Raw genomic sequence first — 20736 nt, forward strand, 5'->3', positions numbered from 1 at the left:
GCAGGTGCCAGACCTGCTTAAATCCACCTTTGCTTCCCTTTCCCTCCAGGCTGTGAGTTCTGGCTGCCTTGTTAAAGCCAATCCTCTAGGCACTCATGCACAGAAATAATGTCAGTCATGTTGTTTTCAACCTGCTTTCCTCATACGGCGCAGTATTCATTTGCACAAGTGATTACATGATTGCCCTTTGATATCCACCTCTTCGCAGCTCTGTGTTCATAGCGAATTACAACATGGCTTTTATTTGAATCTCCGAGTCCAGAGCTGTGGGTCTTGCTGAGATGATGCTGATTTGCCTCAATTGCTCATTTTCCTGTTAGCATCCCTATGCTGGTATAGAAGCAGCTGAGAAGTAGTTTTGTATAAGCTGCCAAGGGAGCAGTTTTTGTGTTCAGCAGTGGTAGGGTACTGCGGTTGGGCCGGATGCTCTCAGAAGTATATGGGGATTCTCACTACTGTTTGCTGCATCCCCCAACTGGAGCTACGGCCCCATTTGTGTAAGAGAACCTCTGCCGGTAAGTACTTACAGTCTAATTCCAAAAAAGTTGCGAGTCTGGGTGTTGTGAGCTGTAGCAAAGGTGGGCTGGGGAAGGGGATGCCTCTAACATCAGTGGGCGCGTCTACACGAGATGTTTACTGTGAAGTAGACTAGCTCTGCAGTAAATGTTGTGCATGTATGTACACATGCGCCCCTATTAGGCTGGAGTAAACTAATTAACTCTGTAGCAGGATAGTATTTGTAAATTCAAGTACTATCCTGCTGTGGAGTTTACTCCTGCTCCTAAGTTTACTCCGCAGCAGCGCATGTGCAGGTGCTGCCCTGGCTGGCTGAGGCACGAGGGTGCTTCAATGTGGGGGGCTGCCTGTTGGCTAGCCCCGCACTGGAGCACCCTCGTGCCCCACCAGCCCTCTGCAGCACGCTGAGCCAGGGCAAGCAGCTGTGGGCTGGCAAGCTGAACCCCTGGGCTCCCTGCCAGCCGGGGCTGCTCTGACCCAGCTCAGCGGGTTGCAGTCCTAGGCACATGTTCAAGCGGTGCACCCGGGAGCAATGAACTCCACAACCTTAAGCTCTGGAGTTGATTGTTTCTTATTAATTGCATGTGTAGATGCATCCAGTATTATACAGCTTGATGATTTTTCAAAGGCACCCATGGTAGCCAGGTATCCATCGCCTACTGAAACTTACCCTTCTAGCTTAAGCTTTTAAAAATAAAATATACCCAGCCAGAGCCTGACCTCCAGGGTTCGCTTGTTTTATAAATTTAGTAGCAAATTCAGATCCTAATGGAGTATTTGCTGGCCTCCTCCAAATAGAAGTGTCTTGAGCACTTTGAGGATAAAGTGCTGCAGCAAAGGACTCTGGGAGTAAGTGGCACTGATCTCTTTCCCTTCTTCTCAACTCCATGTTCATTAGAGGCAGAAGAAGCTAGGGAATTTCAGGGCGTGTGTAGATAATCAGCCTGGTAAAATAGAGAATTATTTAGCCAGTAATTTGTTTTCTCTCCCAGGAACATGCTGTGTTTGTCCATATAAATAATCTTTCCGTTGCAGATCGAATGTAAGATTTTAAGTAGTTAACTCACTTTGCTATTTTATTTTATTGCTTTTATAATTTTTTTTAAGTTTTGGCTGGCTTCCCTCAAAATAAGTTGGTAAAAGGGAAAATAAATATGCTGTTGGTTGCACTTACAATAGTGCCATTGTGTGAAGCAGAGCAAGGATCACTTCCAAACGGCCTCAGGTGAAATCTAATGGGAAACAATTTCAAACTGGTCTGAGTTCATTGGTAGAAAGAATGTGTCTTAGATAAACATCTGATCCAAGTTATGCTACTTTGTACTACTCCTTCTCTTATTAAGTTCTAATTTTTTTATTTTAATAAATATACTTGCATAGGCCAGTTGGAATAAGGAGCCTGTTATATTGTCTTTAATGTGGATTCTATAAAAATGGTTGTTTGCAGGTTACTCTGATTTATGAGACTGCCACAGCTTTTTCTTATTACTGAAAGTGATCGTTTTCTATAAACTGTTTCTCATAGAGAGGATATTTAGCATAACCCACTCCTGCCGGCGACGGCCTTTCAGACACAATTTGCAGTTTTTAAGACCGTGCAACATTGTTTGTTATTTTTCTTTCTTTTGACTATTTCAATCTGTGTTCTTAACATATTTCCAGGAAAGCTCCCATCTGCCTGCTTCCCTGCTCTTAGCTCAGCATAAAGACAGATCTACACAGCTAGAAATGCAGCTGGAAAAACCCAAACCAGTCAAACCAGTCACATTTTCTACTGGCATCAAAATGGTAAGAGTCCGTTTGTTTTCTTTTTAGTTTGTTACCTTTCAAAGAGCACCACACTTTCTAATCTGAAACAGAGATGTTCTCTTTTACATTTTAAAAGTTGCATAATTACAGTTCTTAATTACTGGCATCATTAAAAAAAAAATGGCTTGGGAACTTCAGCAGTGTAGAACTTAGAACATAAGAGATCCCTTTGGACTCCATACGAGGCTCAAAGGGGTGTGTTTACACACATGCACACACGTGTTCATACACACACCTTATTTTAAGCCTTGTATGCAGTCATAGATTCATAGATTCATAGATGTTAGGGTCGGAAGGGACCTCAATAGATCATCGAGTCCGACCCCCTGCATGGCAGGAAAGAGTGCTGGGTCTAGATGACCCCAGCTGGATGCCTATCCAACCTCCTCTTGAAGACCCCCGGGTAGGGGAGAGCACCACCTCCCTTGGGAGCCCGTGTCAGAAGGGATCGCATTCTAAGTTACATGTGTGCACATGGACACACACACATATATTTTCCCCTGAAACATTGTGCTTTTATTAGTACTTTGGAAAGTTGCTTTTTCTTCTTCCTGGGTTTGGTCTAATCATTCTGGAAGCTAATATACGTTTTTGAATCTTCGGAAAAGGTTGGTGTAAAAATGTCTGCAAATCAAAAAATAAGAATCCTATTCTCATGATTGTTTGGTCCTATGTTGAGACAAGGATTTTTCCTAACAGTAAATATGTTAGCTTTGCTGTGGCAGTTAAAGATCTGTCAGTTCTCTTGTTTTTATACAGCGTGCATACATGAATATTGGGTAGGTACTCTCAAGTTGCTTAACTGTATAACATGACTGCAGTCCCAGTATTGCACCTCTTCTTTACATTATAAGAAAAATTGATTACCGCATATTGGTTCAGTGCATAAAACACTCAATTTGTAGCATCTTTCTGCCCCTATATCTGCTTGGTAGTGGCATTGTACTCCAGTTAACTCCCTGAGGACTGGCACCATAAACAGCGCCAGTAGGAAGCAGCTGACAAAGAGCTGCTATTAGATGCCTTGATGTTGATGGGTGTTATCTCCTTTACTTTCAAGACTTCTAATAGTACCAAAGCTTAAAAAAAATTGTCATTAATAGTCTTAGGGCTGCTAATATCAGAGGACTACCAGGCTGTGTATGTAATTTTCATCGTTACGTTAAGTTTGGATAAGTGTATGTTCTGGGTAAGTACATAAACTTTTTTCAGTCTCAAAGCTCTGCGCTTAAACGGAGTACACCAACTCCCTTCTTTCTGTCATGCCATAATATAAACACCTGCACTATTTTTATTGCAAACTAAACATTTTGTATGTATTTTGCTGAAAAAAAAAATGATAGAACAGATTATCTATTAAGAATTTGGTAAAACACAGTAAGTCCATTCCTAATCTTCACCTTGACCCCCTGTCTATTTTTGGGGTCTCAAAAAAGATTCCATTTGCAAAATCATCTCCACACCTTATAATCTAATGGCCAAAATGTTGATGAGGACTAATCTGATGACCAAAAATAGATCCTCAAAAATGGAACAAGCAAAACCCACCTCAGCCTGCCTCTATGGCATCAAGTCTGTTTTTCTCATAGGTGTCTGAAGTGTATTCTCTGAGCTCCTTCGTGACCGCTCTTGTATCACACTGTGTTTCTAGAATCCAAGCGAATAGGAAGGGACCTTAGGAGGTCACATCTAGTCCAACCCTCTGCTCAAAGCAGGACCAGCCCCAACTAGATCATCCCAACCAAAGCTTTGTCTAGCCAGGTTTTCAACACCTCCAAGGATGGAACTGCTACCACCTCTCTGGGTAACCTGTTCTAGTGTTTTACCACCCTCCTAGTGAGAAAATTCTTCCTAATATCTAACCCAAACTTCCCTTGCTGCAACTTGAGACTGTTGCTCCTTGTTGTGTCATCTGCCACCACTGAGAAGAGTCCAGCTCCATCCTCTTTTGAACCCCCTCTAGGTATTTCAGCCCACTCTCAGTCTTCACTTCTCTAGACTAAATAAGCCCAGTTCCCTCAGTCTTTCCTAAAACATGTGCCCCAGCCCCCTCACTGGTTTTGTTGCCCTCCACTGGACTCTCACCAATTTATCCACATCCTTTCTGTAGTGCCGGGGGGGGGGGTGTCCAAAACTGAACACAGTACTCCAGATGTGGTTCACCAGTGCAGAATAGAGGGGAAGAATCACTTCCCTTGACCTACTGGCAATGCTCCTACCCATGCAGCCCAGGATGCTGTTGGCCTTTTTGGCACCAAGGGCACACTGCTGGCTCATATTCAGCTTATTGTCCACTGTCACCCCCAGGTCCTTGTCTGCAGAGCTGTTGCCCAGCCAGCCTGTACTGGTGCATCTTCCTCTTCATCTGGCTTCTCTTGCAGGGACTAGGACCTCCTTTTCTGGCTTATTTTTAGTTTGATTTTAGTCTTTTCTTCATTTAGGCATGACCTGTTCTTTCTTTGTAGCTTAGTGTACCATTTTGGCTTCCTTCTTTCAATTCAGTTACGTGGAAAAGTTCTTCACTTATGAAACATGGCTTCTCCACAATCAAGCTGTTTGATTTCAGGCTTTCATGAGAGGGTATAGAGAGTTATACTTTTGTTTTGTTTTTTATTGATGTACTTTCCCTTCAGATCTCACGATTCCCTGCATACTTGTTACTTAGAGCTTTCTACAGAGTTTGACTATTCAGATCTTTATTTCGTTTAGTGTCTCTCAAACCTACTCTACAAACCAGTTTCATGCAGCCAACAAAGGTGGAACAACTCTAGTTATGCTTCCTTGTACAGCTGAGGACAAACATACCTTTTACCCTCTCCAAAGGGGATGGGGAGCTGCTGCCCGGGAATATGCATGGCTGTTGTGTTGCTACAGGAGTGCAGAGATCTGAGTTGGCTAAACCACTTCAACTTCAGCACTCTGGAACTAGGGGGGATGAACGCTGCCGCTGCTGCTTACCGCCACTTTTCCCCAGCTGATGACTTGAGTCACAAGTGGCACCTGAAGACCCCAAATTTCAGTGATGGGCAAAAAAAAGGTGCTGGGGGCGAGGGGTGGGAGCATTCACCTTCTGGGTTCCAGAGCCACGTTAGTGCAGGCCACGTGCAGTCCTCCAGCCATCGGTTGGACAGCCCTAGCTTAGATCAGCATCATTAGTCATAACTGTTACAACTGTCTGTGTCCTAATGGTGTTCATTTTGTTGTCTATGCTCATCGCTCAATAGTTTAATGTTGGCCAAAGGGGGTAACTTTCCACATGTAGATGGATTCTAGAGCTTGCCTATGCTAAAGACACTGGTTTTCAACTTTATTAGACTTCAGGCACCCCCCAGAAAATGCCAGTTCTTAGTTTTAACTTGGTTTTTTTTGACTCCGCAAAAGCAATAGAGCAATTTTTCTGTTGTGAGGACCTCAAAGTTCATGACAGGTCAGAATGTTTTGAATGCTGTCTTTGAAATTTTGGGGTTTATCTTGTGAATCATGTTTGCACATCTAACAGTGCTAACACTGGGTGGCACCCTTGAAAGGATCTCAAGGCACCACAGGGTGCCACAGCATCCTGGTTACTAATCACTGGCTTGAAGGTTTGCCGGTATAGCTGTGCGGTGGAGCTGTACAGGCAAGAGTGGAAGTCTAGTTTATGCTGGCAGGAGTTCTTTTGCTGATGGAGCTGACACCAGTTACTCAAACAGAACAAACTGTGCTGACAAAAGCATTCTTGCCAGCCTGATGTACTTGCGCTAAGGGTTTTGACCACGGAGCTGCATCGCTTGCAGGTTCAGCCTCATACCATAGGTATGGCAACAAAACCTGTGAGTGTAGACCAGTCCTTCATGTCTTGGAATAAATCAGGGCACTCTTTGAAGCATTCAGTTGTCATTTCTGCTTGGGATTTATCTCGCATGGGCCTTTCTAAGGGATATGACTATGCCTCCGTGTGTGTGTGTGTATGTATGCTTGTATACGTGGGTTGCATTATTGACAACAGTTCAGAGTTGCTCATTTCATCACAGTACTTACCATTTACCTGGCACTTACAGAGCCCTGGAAGGGCTAATGGTACTTACCACCTGCCTGGACCCAGATCCACAAAAGCATTTAGCTGCCTGCCTGCCTCCCAGGGAAATGGGTAACAGTTAAATGCCTTAATGCATTTGCAGATTTGGGCCCTAGCTCTTTACATGCTTCTATGGCTGGACAAGCATCAACCTGCAAACAGAGTTGGAAGCTAGCTCAAATAGCTACTGAGCAGAACGCTTTCTCTTTCCATTTGCTCCATTTGTACAATGACTTCTCAGCCCATTTCCCAAGGGACCGCTGTTCTCCAAGAGTGGATTTCTTTGGAGGCAATTTCATGCAGTTAGAAATATGATTACCTGTAATTGGATTTTCCAAATATATGGCCTCCTCATATAGCTGCACACTTACCTACTTACCTCATAGAGCACTTCCTGGTAGTGGGGAGGGGAGGTATCTGTGCCTCGTAGAGTTGGAGCAAGCCGGGTATAGCTGTTGCACGTTCTTTTCCTAAGAGTGAAAACATATCTTCAAAATTGCCGTGCTGGGCTGTCACTGAATAATGAGCCCAGGTTTTGGCACATCTGTATTTTTTTTAATTACTATAGTATTCATACAGTCCCACCAAAATAAAGGCTCTCTTATACTCAGATCTGTGCACATGCGTAGACAAAGAGAAGTAAAGTGACTTACCTGGGGTGACCAACCAGATCAGTGACAGAGCCAGGAATAAAATCGACCAAATCCCAATGTAGGGTCCTTCCCCAGAGCTCTTCTGTATCACTTCTCATCAGTGCCGTTTGGACAACAGGGGGCACATTTACACGTGCTATTAATGCGCAGCAATAACCTCTGGTGCATATCCTGCTGGAGTTTACTGCTTCTGGGTGCCACATTTGAATATATACCTGGGACTGCAGCAATTGAGCTGGGTCAAAGGAGCCCTGGCTGGCAGGGGGCCCAGAGGATCGGCCTGCCAGCCCAAAGCGGCTCTGACCTGGTTCAACGTGCTGCGGAGGGGCTGGCTGGGGCACAGGTGATCCAGTGCAGGGCTAGCCAAGGAGGCAGCCCCTGTACCGAAGCACCCTTGTGCCTCAGCCAGCCCCGTCAGCATCTACACATGCGTTGCTGTGGAGTAAATAACTCTGCCACAGGATAGTACTTGTGTGTACAAGTAGTAACCTATTAGCTTACTCCCTCCTAATAGTACTGCACATGTAGACGCTGAGGCTTTACTGCGGAGCTAGCTGCACCGTACAGACTAACCAGGGCACCCATGGGGAAGACCAGGAGTAATGGATACAAACTCCTGGAAGACTGTTTCAGGCTCAACTCTAGGAAAAACCCCTTCACAGTCAGGTTGTCTGGATTGTGGAACAAACTCTCTCCCTCCCAGGGTGGTGCAGTCGCCTACCCTGGAAATCTTCAAGAGGAGACTGACTGTACAGTCATCTCGCTGGGGTCACCTAACCCCGGTTGTCTTCCTGCCTACTGCAGCAGGGCTGGACCCAAAGATCTTGCACGGTCCCTTCCAGCCCCTGACAATCTACGAATCTATTAATCTAATTAGGCAATTCCACAGCAAACATCTTGTGGAGACACGCCCAGAGTGACTTAAGACACTTCCACCCTCTTGTTTTTGGTTCCCTGGCTCTTTTCCATTCAAATCAGGGAAACAGTGTTTATCTTCACTTTGTGCCTGAGTGCTCTGAACCCAGTATGACCAGGGTGTGATTTTTGGCTGCCATAGTCACTAGCTCAAAGCAGAGCCTAGGGCTTGCAAGCTGGATCAGCAGGGAAGGATTCATCAAATCGGCATACCACAGGAGTGAGTCCTAGTGGCTGGTGACACCGGAGGTCAGGGATACCTGTGGAAAGCATGTCAGTAGTGACCTGTGCTGAGAGCATGTGAGGGACTAGATTCAGCTCATGCTATACGTATGTACTTTGGTTAGTCTGTAAAGTGCAAATCAAGCCTGTCTTGTCTTCTGCTCGAGTTCAGACTAACGTGGCTGTCTCGGGACTAGATTTCTTACGGTCGTATGTTTGCAGTATTCTTCTAATTGGAAGTAACATTCTTACCTTATACGTGGGGTTGTGCTGGGGGTTTTTTCCACTTTGACCTCCCAGATATGGTCAGATTAATTGTTTTTCATTATGGCATTTGCTACAGTATTGTTTCCTGTTCCAGTAAACGTTCAGCGCCTGCTTCTGTTTTCCAGCCCGCTGCTTTTTGTTGCAGTTGTCCAAGATCCTGCTCCAAGTCCAGAAAATCCCTCCAGGTATTTTTGAGTAGGTTTGGTCAGCTCTCAAGGGACATAATGCACAGGCTGTATGAATTGGAAGGAATAAATCTAAGTCTGCTACTTAGCCGGTGTCTCCACAGGTCCAGAGACGTGACCTGTGAACTGCCTGCATCCATGTGTGCTGCAAGTGACTGTTTGCCATCATTGCTGGTCTGCTGTTTCTAGAAGGCCTCTGCCTAAACAGTGAAAGATTATTTAGGGAATCAAATTAGTTTCCTTCCGGCACTGTTAGTTCAGCTGGTCTGTCTTCAGGCAGAAACAGTTCAGATGGATTTGATTTCTTCGTCAGATGCATGCCAGTCAATGTTAATCTGCACTTTTGTTTTTAATCTCCACTCTGCTTCTAGTGTGCAGAATTTATCCAAGGAGCTAGTAAAGTACATTTCTTTCTGTGGTATTTGTTAATCCCCTTTTAGCACCCAGTACTAGAAGGCGCTGAGCATTTGGTCCCTGATCCGGTCAAACGCGTACTGGCATGTTTCATCTGAAGCACCTCTGTAGTCACACCTGCTTAGTTGTTTGAAGTTCAACACATGCTTTAATGCTCTTTGCTGGGCCAGGGCCAGAGTGTCCAGCACCTCCGAGGATCGTGTCTTTAACCAGGCACTATCGTGCACTCTTCTGTGGGGCTTTCAGAAAGCTTCTAACACATTTAAGGGTTTCTTTTTCCAGTGGTCCGTACTCGGGCAGCAGTAAAAACATTTTTCTCACCCTGCATAGGCCTGCTCCTAATATATTGCCTTCACTGCAGCTGTCTAATCCACTAAGTAAGCCTCTGAAGAGGATGTTTCTAGAGCATCCTGGGATACTCTCCCCACCCACCTCCAAAGCTGTAGTTGACTTGAAAAACTTATGTTGTGATATGTGTAAACCTTTTCTTTCAACACTGAAAGGTGTGTCTGGCTTGTCTTAGCACATCTTGGTAGGCTCCCTGTAGCAAAAATACATTGTACAGATATAATTACTTAATTACTCTAATCCAGTATCAATTGTTACATTGCAGTGGAGATTTTAAATTCATGTGTTTTTACAAGATTATCTCATTATTATATGAGTGCTTTGTAGGCATTTGCTTGAAAGCCGGATTAATTTAAATTGAAAGTGTGGCATTAGTAGGCTCTGACTTTTTTTTTTACGTGCTCACACTGCCTTCATTGATCTATAAAAGCGAATAGCACTTATTGTGTCTACATTCAACTCTTGTGAGCAGCTGAGGCCTCGACTACTGTTTTGTCCATTGCATCAATGACCTCCACAAATAGAGTTGCAATGAAAAGTTCACATCTATTTTGGCCCTAATCATTATTGAGGCCATAATTCCTATCCAAGCAGTGGAGGGAACAAATCCTAGGGAGAAGCAGGCTGCCATTCGAACCATCTTCAGACTGTAAGCATTTCATTCATGCAACAGTGCATGTGATCTTTCACATTAAAGGATGGTCTTTCACCGAGGCAGATCAAATCATGAGCGTTGCTGCACAAGTGAATGAGTTTGGAATGTTTTGTTGTTGGCATGAGCGAAATAGCACAATGGCCCTTTAATAGACCAGGTATTCTGTTTAATGATTCTTGTCTGCCTTTTTATGATTAGAGCGTTAATGATCTAATTGAGTTCTCCATATAACAGACACTATCAATCTAAATGCAGGTCTTTGTACGTGCTGGGCATTTGCTCCAAATGCAGCTGTCAATAGTCTGCTATCACCATAGATGCACCTATGTGAATCCCGTTACAGCTGAAGGAATAACTTTTTGTTGCACCGGAGCTTGCGCTGTTTGCACAGACGACCTTTGTCAGTGCTAATCCACGTGACTTTGGCGCACAGGTTCTTTGTCTGGATAGGCAAGGTGGGAAATGAGTTAGAGGCTCCTTTATTAAACGTCTTTCTTGGGCTTGAGAGCGGGGGAGCATGGGGTGGGGAGCTTGGCTGGCTGCTTGGGGTCACATAAACCAGAGGTTGGCAGCCTTTTACAGCTGGAATGACCCAGTTCAGGTCAAAGATGGGCCAGCACTAGGATCTGTCTGCCACTGTTGTTTCTCTCTGCCTCCCAGCCATGATGTGGCATGGGTGAAGAGCCCAGCCATGGTGCAGTGTGGCACTGCCAAAGCCCCCACTCCATGGGCTGGGACTAATGGCTCTGTGGGACAGATCCGGCCTGTGGACCTTAGGTTGCCAAATCCCAGCATACTCCACTGGCCCCTGTGCAGTACCTGAGGGAGGACATATAAAACTATCCTTTTCTCTTGGTTGGAGCCCCCTGTTATATCTGGCTCCGTTTGTTAGTTCAGTAGGTGTCAGATGTCCATGGCACTTTTTTAGGGGCCTGGTTCCCCGATTCCCTACATCCACTTCCCATCTGGGGGAAGAGTCTCGTTTGGAAGCTGAGGAAAGGGGTTGGATAACTCGTGTCTCTTTACAGCAAGGTGACCAACTCCATTTCCCCGGCCCCTTTAGTCTCAAACGAGTGTACCGGGGTCACATCGGTGGGCTGGGACCAGGTGTGGAGAGAAAGGCTGATGACAGTTTTCTAATGTGTGGAAGCAATTACAGGAGGAATGATAACCAGCGTTGTCCAAGTTATTGCTTGATAGTTCCCAGATGAGTTAAGTTAATAAGGTTTCAGCCTAATTTAAACCACATCCTTTGCATCTTGTTTTTCTTTCCACGTAGCTAGGACAATTGCAGCTTTTTCTCCTCTATAGGAAGAGTTTGCATTGGTGCAGCTGTGTAGATGTCTGGCCATGAATCGCTGGAACCAAAGCACAGTTTCAACATAGATCAAGCCTTAAAGTTTCCTTTGTGTTTCTATTGAAGTGTAGTCCTGTTGATGTGGTGTCGTCTTTTCTCTTAACCATTCAGCTCTCACAGGAAGTTTTTGTTACTCTTTATGTTAGAATGGGGACAGAGAATGCAAATTTTGACAGTGCCCATTTTGGCATTCATTGGGATAAGTCTTTGAAATGCCTGACATCATGAATTCACTATCATGTGAATCTATTATGGTCTTCCCACTTCCTGAATATCAGCATGATGTTTCAAGGGATTCTTTTATTTTAAACAAATGAGACGTCTGTAATGATAAAACTTCAAAACTTTTCTGTAGTTGTAGTCCTGATTTATTATTTCTGTTTGGAACAGAAGTTGGTGTCTAAATATAGCTTTTCTTCTGTTAACCAGTCTTCAGATTTTTCAGAGCTAAATACAGCATGAAGATGTTGGCTTTGGGTTATATAAACTATGTGGGGCAGGCTGTCACTGTGCTGGGTTCTCACAATCTGCTAGTGAAGTCAGTACAAGCCATAAGTATTCAGTACCTTTGAAAAATGAGGCTGATAGACTTCATTCTGACAAATGGCTAGTTTAACTCTTCCTAGAGTTTAAATCTCTACATCACTACACTCCAGTGTCTTAAATATGAATTAGTGGCAAGTGGAAGACTCTAGGGCCAAATCACAGAAGGGCCTAGTCCTGCTTGGCTCTTAATTCGGGTGTCCTTTTACTCTGTGATCCTTAAATCCTGCTCAGCGAGTACCTAAAATCACTAGGTGCCTCTGTTTTTATTCCAGTTGAGTCCTACAGGCACTTGGGGCATTTATACACCTATCTTTCTGTCCCGTGATGTGCCAGGGATCCATCACTCTTAAGCAGTCTCGATTGATCGAGTCTGCTCTGCATGGGAGCTGATGCACGGCATTGCGCCGTGTGCAGTTCTAGAAGTAGCGAAATGCACATCCGCACGCAGGAAATTGCAGCGGCACGCTTTTGAATGAAAGCACCTCCGAGGTGTTTTAGTTCAAAAACGGACCACCACCATTTTCTTCATGCTGATATGCATTTTGCTGCTGGTACAGCTCCAGCTTCCTGGGCAGGAGCTCCAGGAATTGGATGAAAGGGAGCACCACCATCCAGCCTGTCCTCCTCTGCCAGCAGATTTGAAAGAAGGAGTTGCCTCCTGCTCTGCTTTGAGAAAAGGCTTAGGTGCCTCACTTCAGGAGTCCATTTGAGGACAGAGAGTCCTGGCTGGAGGAAGCTATCTTTCGGCAGCCCAGGGTAAGACCCCTAAGCAACAGAAAGAGGTGGAGGTCTCCCCAATATTGCAGTAAACTCCCGTGTGCATAGAGCAGGGACCCACCAACATCCTGTCCCGGCTCCGTTTCTGCATTGTAACGGGAGGACTTTCCTTTCCACCAGAGGGGCCAGTGCCTAAAAATTAGGTGCTGCAGTGGGAGCACTGTGGTACTTTAGTTCTTTTGTGTCGCCAGCCCTTATCGACTGACCCCGAGTGTAGCCAGTTGTGAGTGTGGAAGAGCAGGAACAGACAACCCAATTTCTTCCGTACGGGGGTGAAGAGAACAAAGTACCATTGGCCCATTCTCTTCACCCCTGTACAGAAGAAATCGGGCTGTCTGTTCCTGCTCTTCCATACTCACAACTGGTTGCACTCGGGGTCAGTCGATGGGGGCTGGCGACACAAAAGTACCACAGTGCTCCCACTGCAGCACCTAATTTTTAGGCACTGGCCTCTCCGGTGGAAAGCAAAGCCCTCCCTATACAATGCAGAGACAAAGTACTGTTGGCCCATCCACTGTACTGACTGCGCTTATCTCTGGAAGCAGGGAAAAGGTGCCACGTTGAGAACACATTAAGTTGCCTTGAGCCTTTTGGGCAGGGCGGGATATAAATCTCAAAAAAATAATTGCTGCAGGTTTCCTTGATTCTTAACAGGAATTTGACTTGCTCAGCATTGCCAAAAATCAGGCCTTACATCTGCTTTCTAGTGTAAGAGAACCATTTTGAGAAAAAATGTTGCACGTTTCTCTTAATTCTGTAGTTTAAATAACTCATGTCATTATTTATAACAAGTATTGCATTAATCTGGAAAGGAGGACACACCAGCTTCTGAAAAGTCTGAAAGAAATAGGAAATGATGACCTTTAGAACTCAATTATCCCATTAAAGTGACAGTTGGATGGTGCAGGCTTCACATGCTGCATTAGATCAGAGTCATTGATTATAGTTTTGTCTTTCAGTGCTGGATTCAAAGTATTTTAGCACTTGTTTAAAAAATCTGGTAAGCTTTGAATATTACACGTGAGGGTGCTTAGTGGCAGCAAGCAAAATTATTAGAAAAAAAAAATTGCATCTTTTAATGAAGCTGGTATTAAGGGTTCAGGCAAGCACAAGCATAGCTCCAGGTTAAACATGTTGAAGTGTCTGTGTTGAGATGTAAGCCAGATGATGGACTGTCACAATGGTTCCCAGGCATGCCAACCTATAGACAAATGGGTAGGAGTCTTAATTAGTTCTGCAATTACTCTACAATTGATGCTATAGCAAAGTGTTAAAAATTCAGCATCTTTGCTTACTTAATGGAATGTTTTCCCCCGATGTAGGTGGAAAAATTATACACAAAACACAGTAAATGATGGTGCTTATTATCAGGATGCTTTATTTACATGTTAAATATGGTTGTTTAACTAGTGCAGAATTTGTTTTTTCCCTTCCCTGCCAGAATTACAGACTTAGTGTGAGCTTGGAAATAGTGTCCACCTCCCTTGTAAGCCATCCTCCTTAGCAATACGGTAAAGACCCTGGAGTCCACATGAAGCCTGTGCAAGCCTACTGAAGCCACTTGGCTGTCATGCTCATCTACAATTAGGCCCTTCTATACTGCTGTGTTAAAATAAATTCTATTTATATCTACTTTAAGGCCTCTTCACATTGCCGTAGCAATGTTTCTTTATATAAGTGTATGGATATAAATGAGAATCAGGCTGATTCGTTTGCTCAGCTGCAGTGACTGAGACTTAGCAAACAAAACTGTGATAATGGTCATTTAGTTGCATGTGCCCTGCATCAGTGAGTGAAAAGCAGTACAAGTATATTTGTGTCACCAGAGTCTGCGGCTCTTTCTGGCAGCAGATGATCTGCTCTGTAGGAAGATGCCATTTCCACAGTCACTTTTAAGTGTATGGCTTTTGGTGGACTAAAGTAGTACATGCCGTGCTCATCTTGGCCACTAGTTACAACTTAGGTTAAGTACAGACAGTCAAAAAGCCTGAGCCTGAATTGATTCAGTCTTTGTAGGTTCGTCTAAGATGCAGAGATTAAATTAAATTCCTGCTGCTCCCAAGGTCTCTGTGATTTGCAGTCCAAAATCACAACAGCAGGACTCTGCAAAGCTGCTTGTCATGTCTTCTTCCTGCTTCCAGGTGCCTCTGGGATTTGTAGTCCATAGTCACAGCCACCAGTATGTTTGAGCACGAGAAGGGGTGTTTAACGCCCCGCCTTGGCCCCAGGCCCCAGCTGGCGTTTGTCTGGGAGGCAGTTCTCCCCCCACCCTGCAGCCGGGGCTGCATCCCCAGCCAGGCTTAAATTAAAAAGGGAACTCATTACAGGTTTCCCTCGCTTTATGCGGGTTCCATATCTGTGAATTCACTTTTATGTGATGGCCCTTTTTATACCAAAAATTTGTTATATGAGAAGTAAATTCACACTTATGTAATCGGTGTGCTAGAAGCCTGCAGTCAGCTGCTTTGTGTGGTGCATTGCACCAAGATATAGTCTCCTGTGTGGATCTGTGTTCCTCGCTCATTGTCTGCAACATGTGTTTCTGTAGTTGCCACCCCCATTATGATAATGCCCTGTGCTTGTGTGTACCGTCTGCTATTGGTTAGTACCAAAATTGTCTTGTAAAAATGGTAGAAATGGGTCTGGGGATCAGTGCAGTCGAGGTCTTGAAATGTATCCCTGTTTGTTGCATTGTAAAGTGGGTTCCCTTTATGCAAATTTGAGTTACGCGCCGTTTTCCAGGAACGCACATACAGGATAAAGTGAGGGAAACCTGTAATCTTAAAGCATCTGATCATTCCAGGATCATAGAAGACTAAGGCTGCAAAGGACATCAGGAGGTCATGTAGTCCAACCCTCTGCCCTCTGTCCATCTAACCTGCTCTTAAGACTTCCAGGGATGGACTCTCAACCTTTCTAGGTAATCTCTTCCAATGCTTAGCTGCCTTCATAATGAAGAATTCTTCCTAATATCCAACTAAATTTCCCTTGTTCCTAGTAGTAGATTTTTATTTCCTGAGTATTCAAGGCCAGAGAGAATCATTTGATCATCAAGTCTGAACTCTGGCATAACTCAGGCCAAAGGTGCAGCTTTACTCCCAGGTTTTGAGCAGTTTGTCTCTGGGATTAAAATGTGGGACCTGTTGCAAGCTGGGTTGAGGTGATCCACCCACAGCAGTGGTTCTTAGCCTTTTTTGTACCAGGACCCATTTGTAAACATCGATGGCCAGTCCCGACCCAGTGCCCTTCACTTTTGACCTGTTGCTCCCCCGCCCAAGGCCTCAGCCTCCCAGTATGTGGGCCAGGGGGTGGGGAACTACATTAAGTATTGGTAGGTCCTTCTCTTACAATTGGATTAAAATGGAACCACGTGTATGGAGACTCCTTTGTGCTGACTAGCCTCATTAAGAAGTCAGTCACGTGGGAGGGTGGTTGTTTTGGCTGCCACTTAAAGACTGAATTGTGTAAAAGTAATGCACCTGAAAGTGGAGTGCGAGTGTCTGACAGCAGGGGTTGCTGTATAGCCCTGTTCTGGGAGAAGCCTGCAACTCGAGTGCTAATACCATAGGCATGTTGTCTGTTGGAGAGGCAGCTGCATCTGGGGAACGGGCAGTAACCTGGTCATCCAAAGCTCTGGACTCTGCTGCTGACCTGCTGCATCATCTCAGACAAGTCACCTCACCATCATGAACCTCAGGTTCTCCATCTGTAAACTACAGGCACCAACTAACTGCAGAGGTACATGAGCTAAGCAGTTGTGCTTTGCCCAGGAGACAGCATCACCTCCCACATACTTCATTCCTAAGGAAAATGGTCTTTAATAAATCAGCCTTGAGAAAGTGTTGGGAGCACTTGGCAGGCAAGGTATAAACTCTACTGACCCAACGTGTCGTTTAATAGGAGGTGCACGTTCAATCCACGGAAGGTGAGTTTAAACTGATGTAAGTGCGCGCACGCACAAAGTTAGGCCAGTTCAGCGGTTGTAACATTGCACAGCTTGTTTTTAAGTTTGCATCCTCAGATGATGTAAATGGTCACAGCTCCACTGACTCCAAGCTCTGGAGGCATGGTACCTTCCGTACCGTAGGAAAGGATAGAGGATTAGCTTCAGTGCCTTCCGAACTGACACGATTCTGGTTTAACAAGCAGGTGGGTTTACGTGGGCTTTTATCTTTGCTTCACTGAATTGTTTTAGAAATGATACCATGGATATCATTCATACCATTCATATGTAGGTAAGCTCTTAATGTCTGAAAGAAGCTACTGGGCAGTGTAGCCACTTTGCCACTTGACCATTTGGGGAACCCTTTTCCCCCCTGCCCCCCCTTGGGGGGGATGGACTCCTGCCTTCTCAACCAGCTGCCGGGGGTACCAAAAAGGTTGAAAACCCCTGGTTTAGACACTGGGTGTTTTTACACATGCTCTGGGTGGGGCGCTTTAATTAAAGCGCCTGGGGTGTCTTGTGTATCAGCATGCCCATGCTTCAAAATAGCGGTGGGGGTGCTTTATTTAAAGCTCGTTGAATGAGCTTTAGTTAAAGAGCCCCTGCCACCATTTTGAAGTGTGGGGATGCTGATACAAGAGACGCGGAAGCTGACTGGGGTGGGGTAATGACCACACTCCAGCCAGCCTCCGTGTCTCTTGCATCAGCAACTGATGCACTGTAATTACAACATGTTGGAGCAGCCTCCCGGCTCATGTACAGACACCCTGTTATCCTTAAAAGTGGTGTAGTCCTTCGTGGCCGTACTGTTACTGGTATAGCTATACACAGTGGTGCAGAAGGCTTCTGTGGATGCTAAGGCACACAGTTGACAGCCCAGAGGTTGCAGGTTCAAGCCTATAGCAGAAGCGCTTGTGGTCAAGCCTGTCAGATTCCAACAAATGTGCAAATACCTTGTCACAAAAGAAATACAGGAAAAAGAAATAGAGGATATTTTTTACGCTAGCACAAAACGTAAGCAAACAGATGTCCTCACACTTGTGCTCCGAGTGCCCAGAACTACATGCATGACAATTCCTGGCTATTTTGTCGCACCTCATTGCAGAGAACGTCTGTTTGCTTACGGCACGATGACTGCAGCCTGAGGCTGCCTGCACTCCAGCCATCCCAGGCAGACCATTCCAGGAGGCACATTTCATGCTGCAGAGCAATGGGTACATCTCAGCAAGTGTGGAGCAGGGAACCCCAGGGGGTTTCCTTGCTTGTAGTACGAAATGTGTGCAACAGATTCCCTGCAAGGGAACTCCACGAGGTTCCCCGTTCCACGCTGCCAGACACGCGCCCTGGGTTGGAGTCGGGCGCCTGGAGCTGTTGTCCTTCAGGATGAGGCTTCTGGAGCAGCAGGGGCCCAATCCTGCATGATAACAGCCCCCAGTGATGTTTGAACCTGCTAATCAGCTGTGCCGGGACACATCCTGGCACAACTCATCCCACAACAAAGATGTCTGTTTGGAGCCAGACTTGTGTTAGACCATCCCATTAAACAATGTTACTTAAATCAGCCCTGCTATAACAGATGGGGTTGTCCCAGTACGGACGCTAATAACTCTGAATGTGCCACTGATTTCATTGACTTTCTTTGAGTAGGTGTGCGTGTGAACAATAGGAAGAGATCAGACTGAAAGAAAGAAGGTGACCTGAGGAGAAATCCAAAAAAACAGCTGGCAAGGAAATCAAAGAATAATAAAAATTTTCTTCATCACTGTTTGTTTTGGAGAGATCATGCTTTAAGCACATGGAAATACTTTGCACGTTTGAGAAGTGCTGACTTCCTACATGCCTTGTGAAGGAACAGCAAATCATTCATATAATGTAAACACATTTATAGATTATTCCAATATAACATTTTCAGTGCTGCTGTTTTTGTAACAAGATAAAGATGAATGCTGCTTTCTCCTCTTGATACCATATTTGGGCTGCAAGATGCATAAATCACAAATATTAAACTTTAAAAATTATAATTTTGCAGTGTGAGCAGGCAAAATACGACCTAACTACACTTATTGGCGCACGGGATTGTTGGACATTTGCAGGTAGAGGTACAGTTATTCTAGAGCATAAACATACCAACAAAGTTAAGAAGCAAGTGTCCTTTTCCATAAATATGAATACTATCCGGTGAACTCATGCAAGTGAGCTGAAAAATAGCCAACCTCTGTTTTCATGGCAATGGAAGGCCTAAGAAAAAGCTAGAAAAATGAAACTTCCTCTTGCAGATTTAGAATTTTGGGCAATGGAAAAACGCATTGAACAAAATAACAAGAAACTCGTGCCAGAATTGACGGGAGCACTAAGAAATGGATTATTGCAGTGGAAATGGTTTCAAAGTAAAGGGAACTCGCATGAACTAGGTAGTTCAGAATAAATGATGTGAAAAGTAATCTTAGATGCCTTAATTGTTTCACAAACTATAAAATTGATTTGTTCCTCTCCTGTCTTAAATGCCGTGTCTGTACGAAACAGAAAGATACTGGGACGCAATCAGAAGCTGATAAAAACACCCCCGCAGACTAGCAGCAACTATAAAAGACAAGTTCATTTAAGGAAAGAGTTTTAACTTGAAGTGCAAATGAGTACTAGGATAGGTTTAAGACCAAATGCAAAAATAAAAACTGAGGTTTGACCTGGGTTTCAATTTGCATCTAGATCCTTTTTTCTTTAACATCCTTCTTGCAGATGTGGACTTTTGCATCTGGTTTCCAGGTCTTCCCTGAGTAATGGTGATAGAAGTCCTTTTCCTGTCATGCCCCTAACTCCTCATCTCATTTACCTGAATAGAGGTCTGGTTGCCCTAGGATGCGGTTGCAATGGCAGAACTGGCAAACGGCAGGTACAGAGCCATCCAAGTCAACTTTTCAGCTGGACTGGATCCATTTTTTCAGGGAACTGCCTCATAGGTCAAAAGACGTATAGAAGCCACCCTTTCAGCACCAGGCTGATATAGGGTCTTGTGCTCTGTCTAATGTCCTTGTTCAGGAGGCAGTCTAAAGGTTTTGTTTTTTCTACAAATCAAGTGGGATTTTACCCTGGTAACTTCAGAGAGGTGTTTCTGAGCCTCTTAATTTCTGCTGTAGCCTGAACTTGCTCAGGGGATTTTTCACTAAAATCTCTTGCATTGAGATTCAAGCTTAGACTTAATATTTCCTTTCAAATTTCCTTAATCCTAGAAATAATACAAGGAAATTTGCAGATTGCATTCATCTCAATAGTGACTTTCATACATGGAGCTCTCGTGACCAGGCTTCATAGTTAAGTGCCCAAGTCAGGCTTTAAATGCGACTTCTCTTGTCTCCTCCTCAGATCTCGAACGTCCCACATCAGATTTATCCTAGTTAGTCATTATCTGACTAAACTTGTAGGGATACTTTTCCCTTCTCAGGATCTATTGTACATATTGTGCAGAAGTAGAGGATGCACACATTCCAGCATGATGCTTTGTTACAGGTCTTTTGCTGTATACTTTCAATTTATGAGGATGGCATTTGCAGCACTAAAGCTTCTGTTTTTGTTTGTTAAGGGTCTTTTTGCCTTTAAAGCCTGAATTTGGGCAAAAAATAAGGTGGTTGGCAGAAAATATGCAGTGGTATATCCTAAGTGCGTCAAAGGAGCCAACTTATTTTGATCATTTAAAAAAATGTTTGGAAGTGAAGAAAAAAATTAAAATGCATTTCAGAAGGGGGTGGAGGGAGGCTAAGCATTCAATAGTCAAGATTCATGCGAGATGTATTCATTATGTGCTAGAAAATATCTGTTGCCATGACCTACTTGATCAAAGAGACAATGTTCCTTACCAAAGAAACCTCAATAATTGTTTTCCTGAAGGATGTTTGTTCAGGTGCAGAGGGGAAGAGAAGGGAATATTATTTTAGGCAATCAGCATTGGACTTCAAAAGGTGAATTCCTTATATGCGCCTAGCCTGATTCAGTGTGACAGTCAAGGTGTAGCAAGAACGGCATATTGACAGTATGGGCAGGTCATAAAAGAGGAATTGCCTTCATTAAGGGTAAGACT

General features: G+C 44.4%; 1 protein-coding gene across 1 annotated transcript in view; it reads left to right on the forward strand.

Annotated features, from left to right (window-relative positions):
- Nucleotides 1–20736, forward strand: part of MNAT1 (MNAT1 component of CDK activating kinase) — a 157341-nt gene that overhangs the window by 63372 nt on the left and 73233 nt on the right. Inside the window, exon 6 of the mRNA XM_014595150.3 lies at nucleotides 2179–2304. Within this exon, the coding sequence (XP_014450636.1) occupies nucleotides 2179–2304 (126 nt within the window). The remainder of the gene's footprint in view (nucleotides 1–2178; nucleotides 2305–20736) is intronic.

Source organism: Alligator mississippiensis, chromosome 2 (genome assembly GCF_030867095.1).
Source record: "Alligator mississippiensis isolate rAllMis1 chromosome 2, rAllMis1, whole genome shotgun sequence".
Taxonomy (NCBI): Eukaryota; Metazoa; Chordata; order Crocodylia; family Alligatoridae; genus Alligator; species Alligator mississippiensis.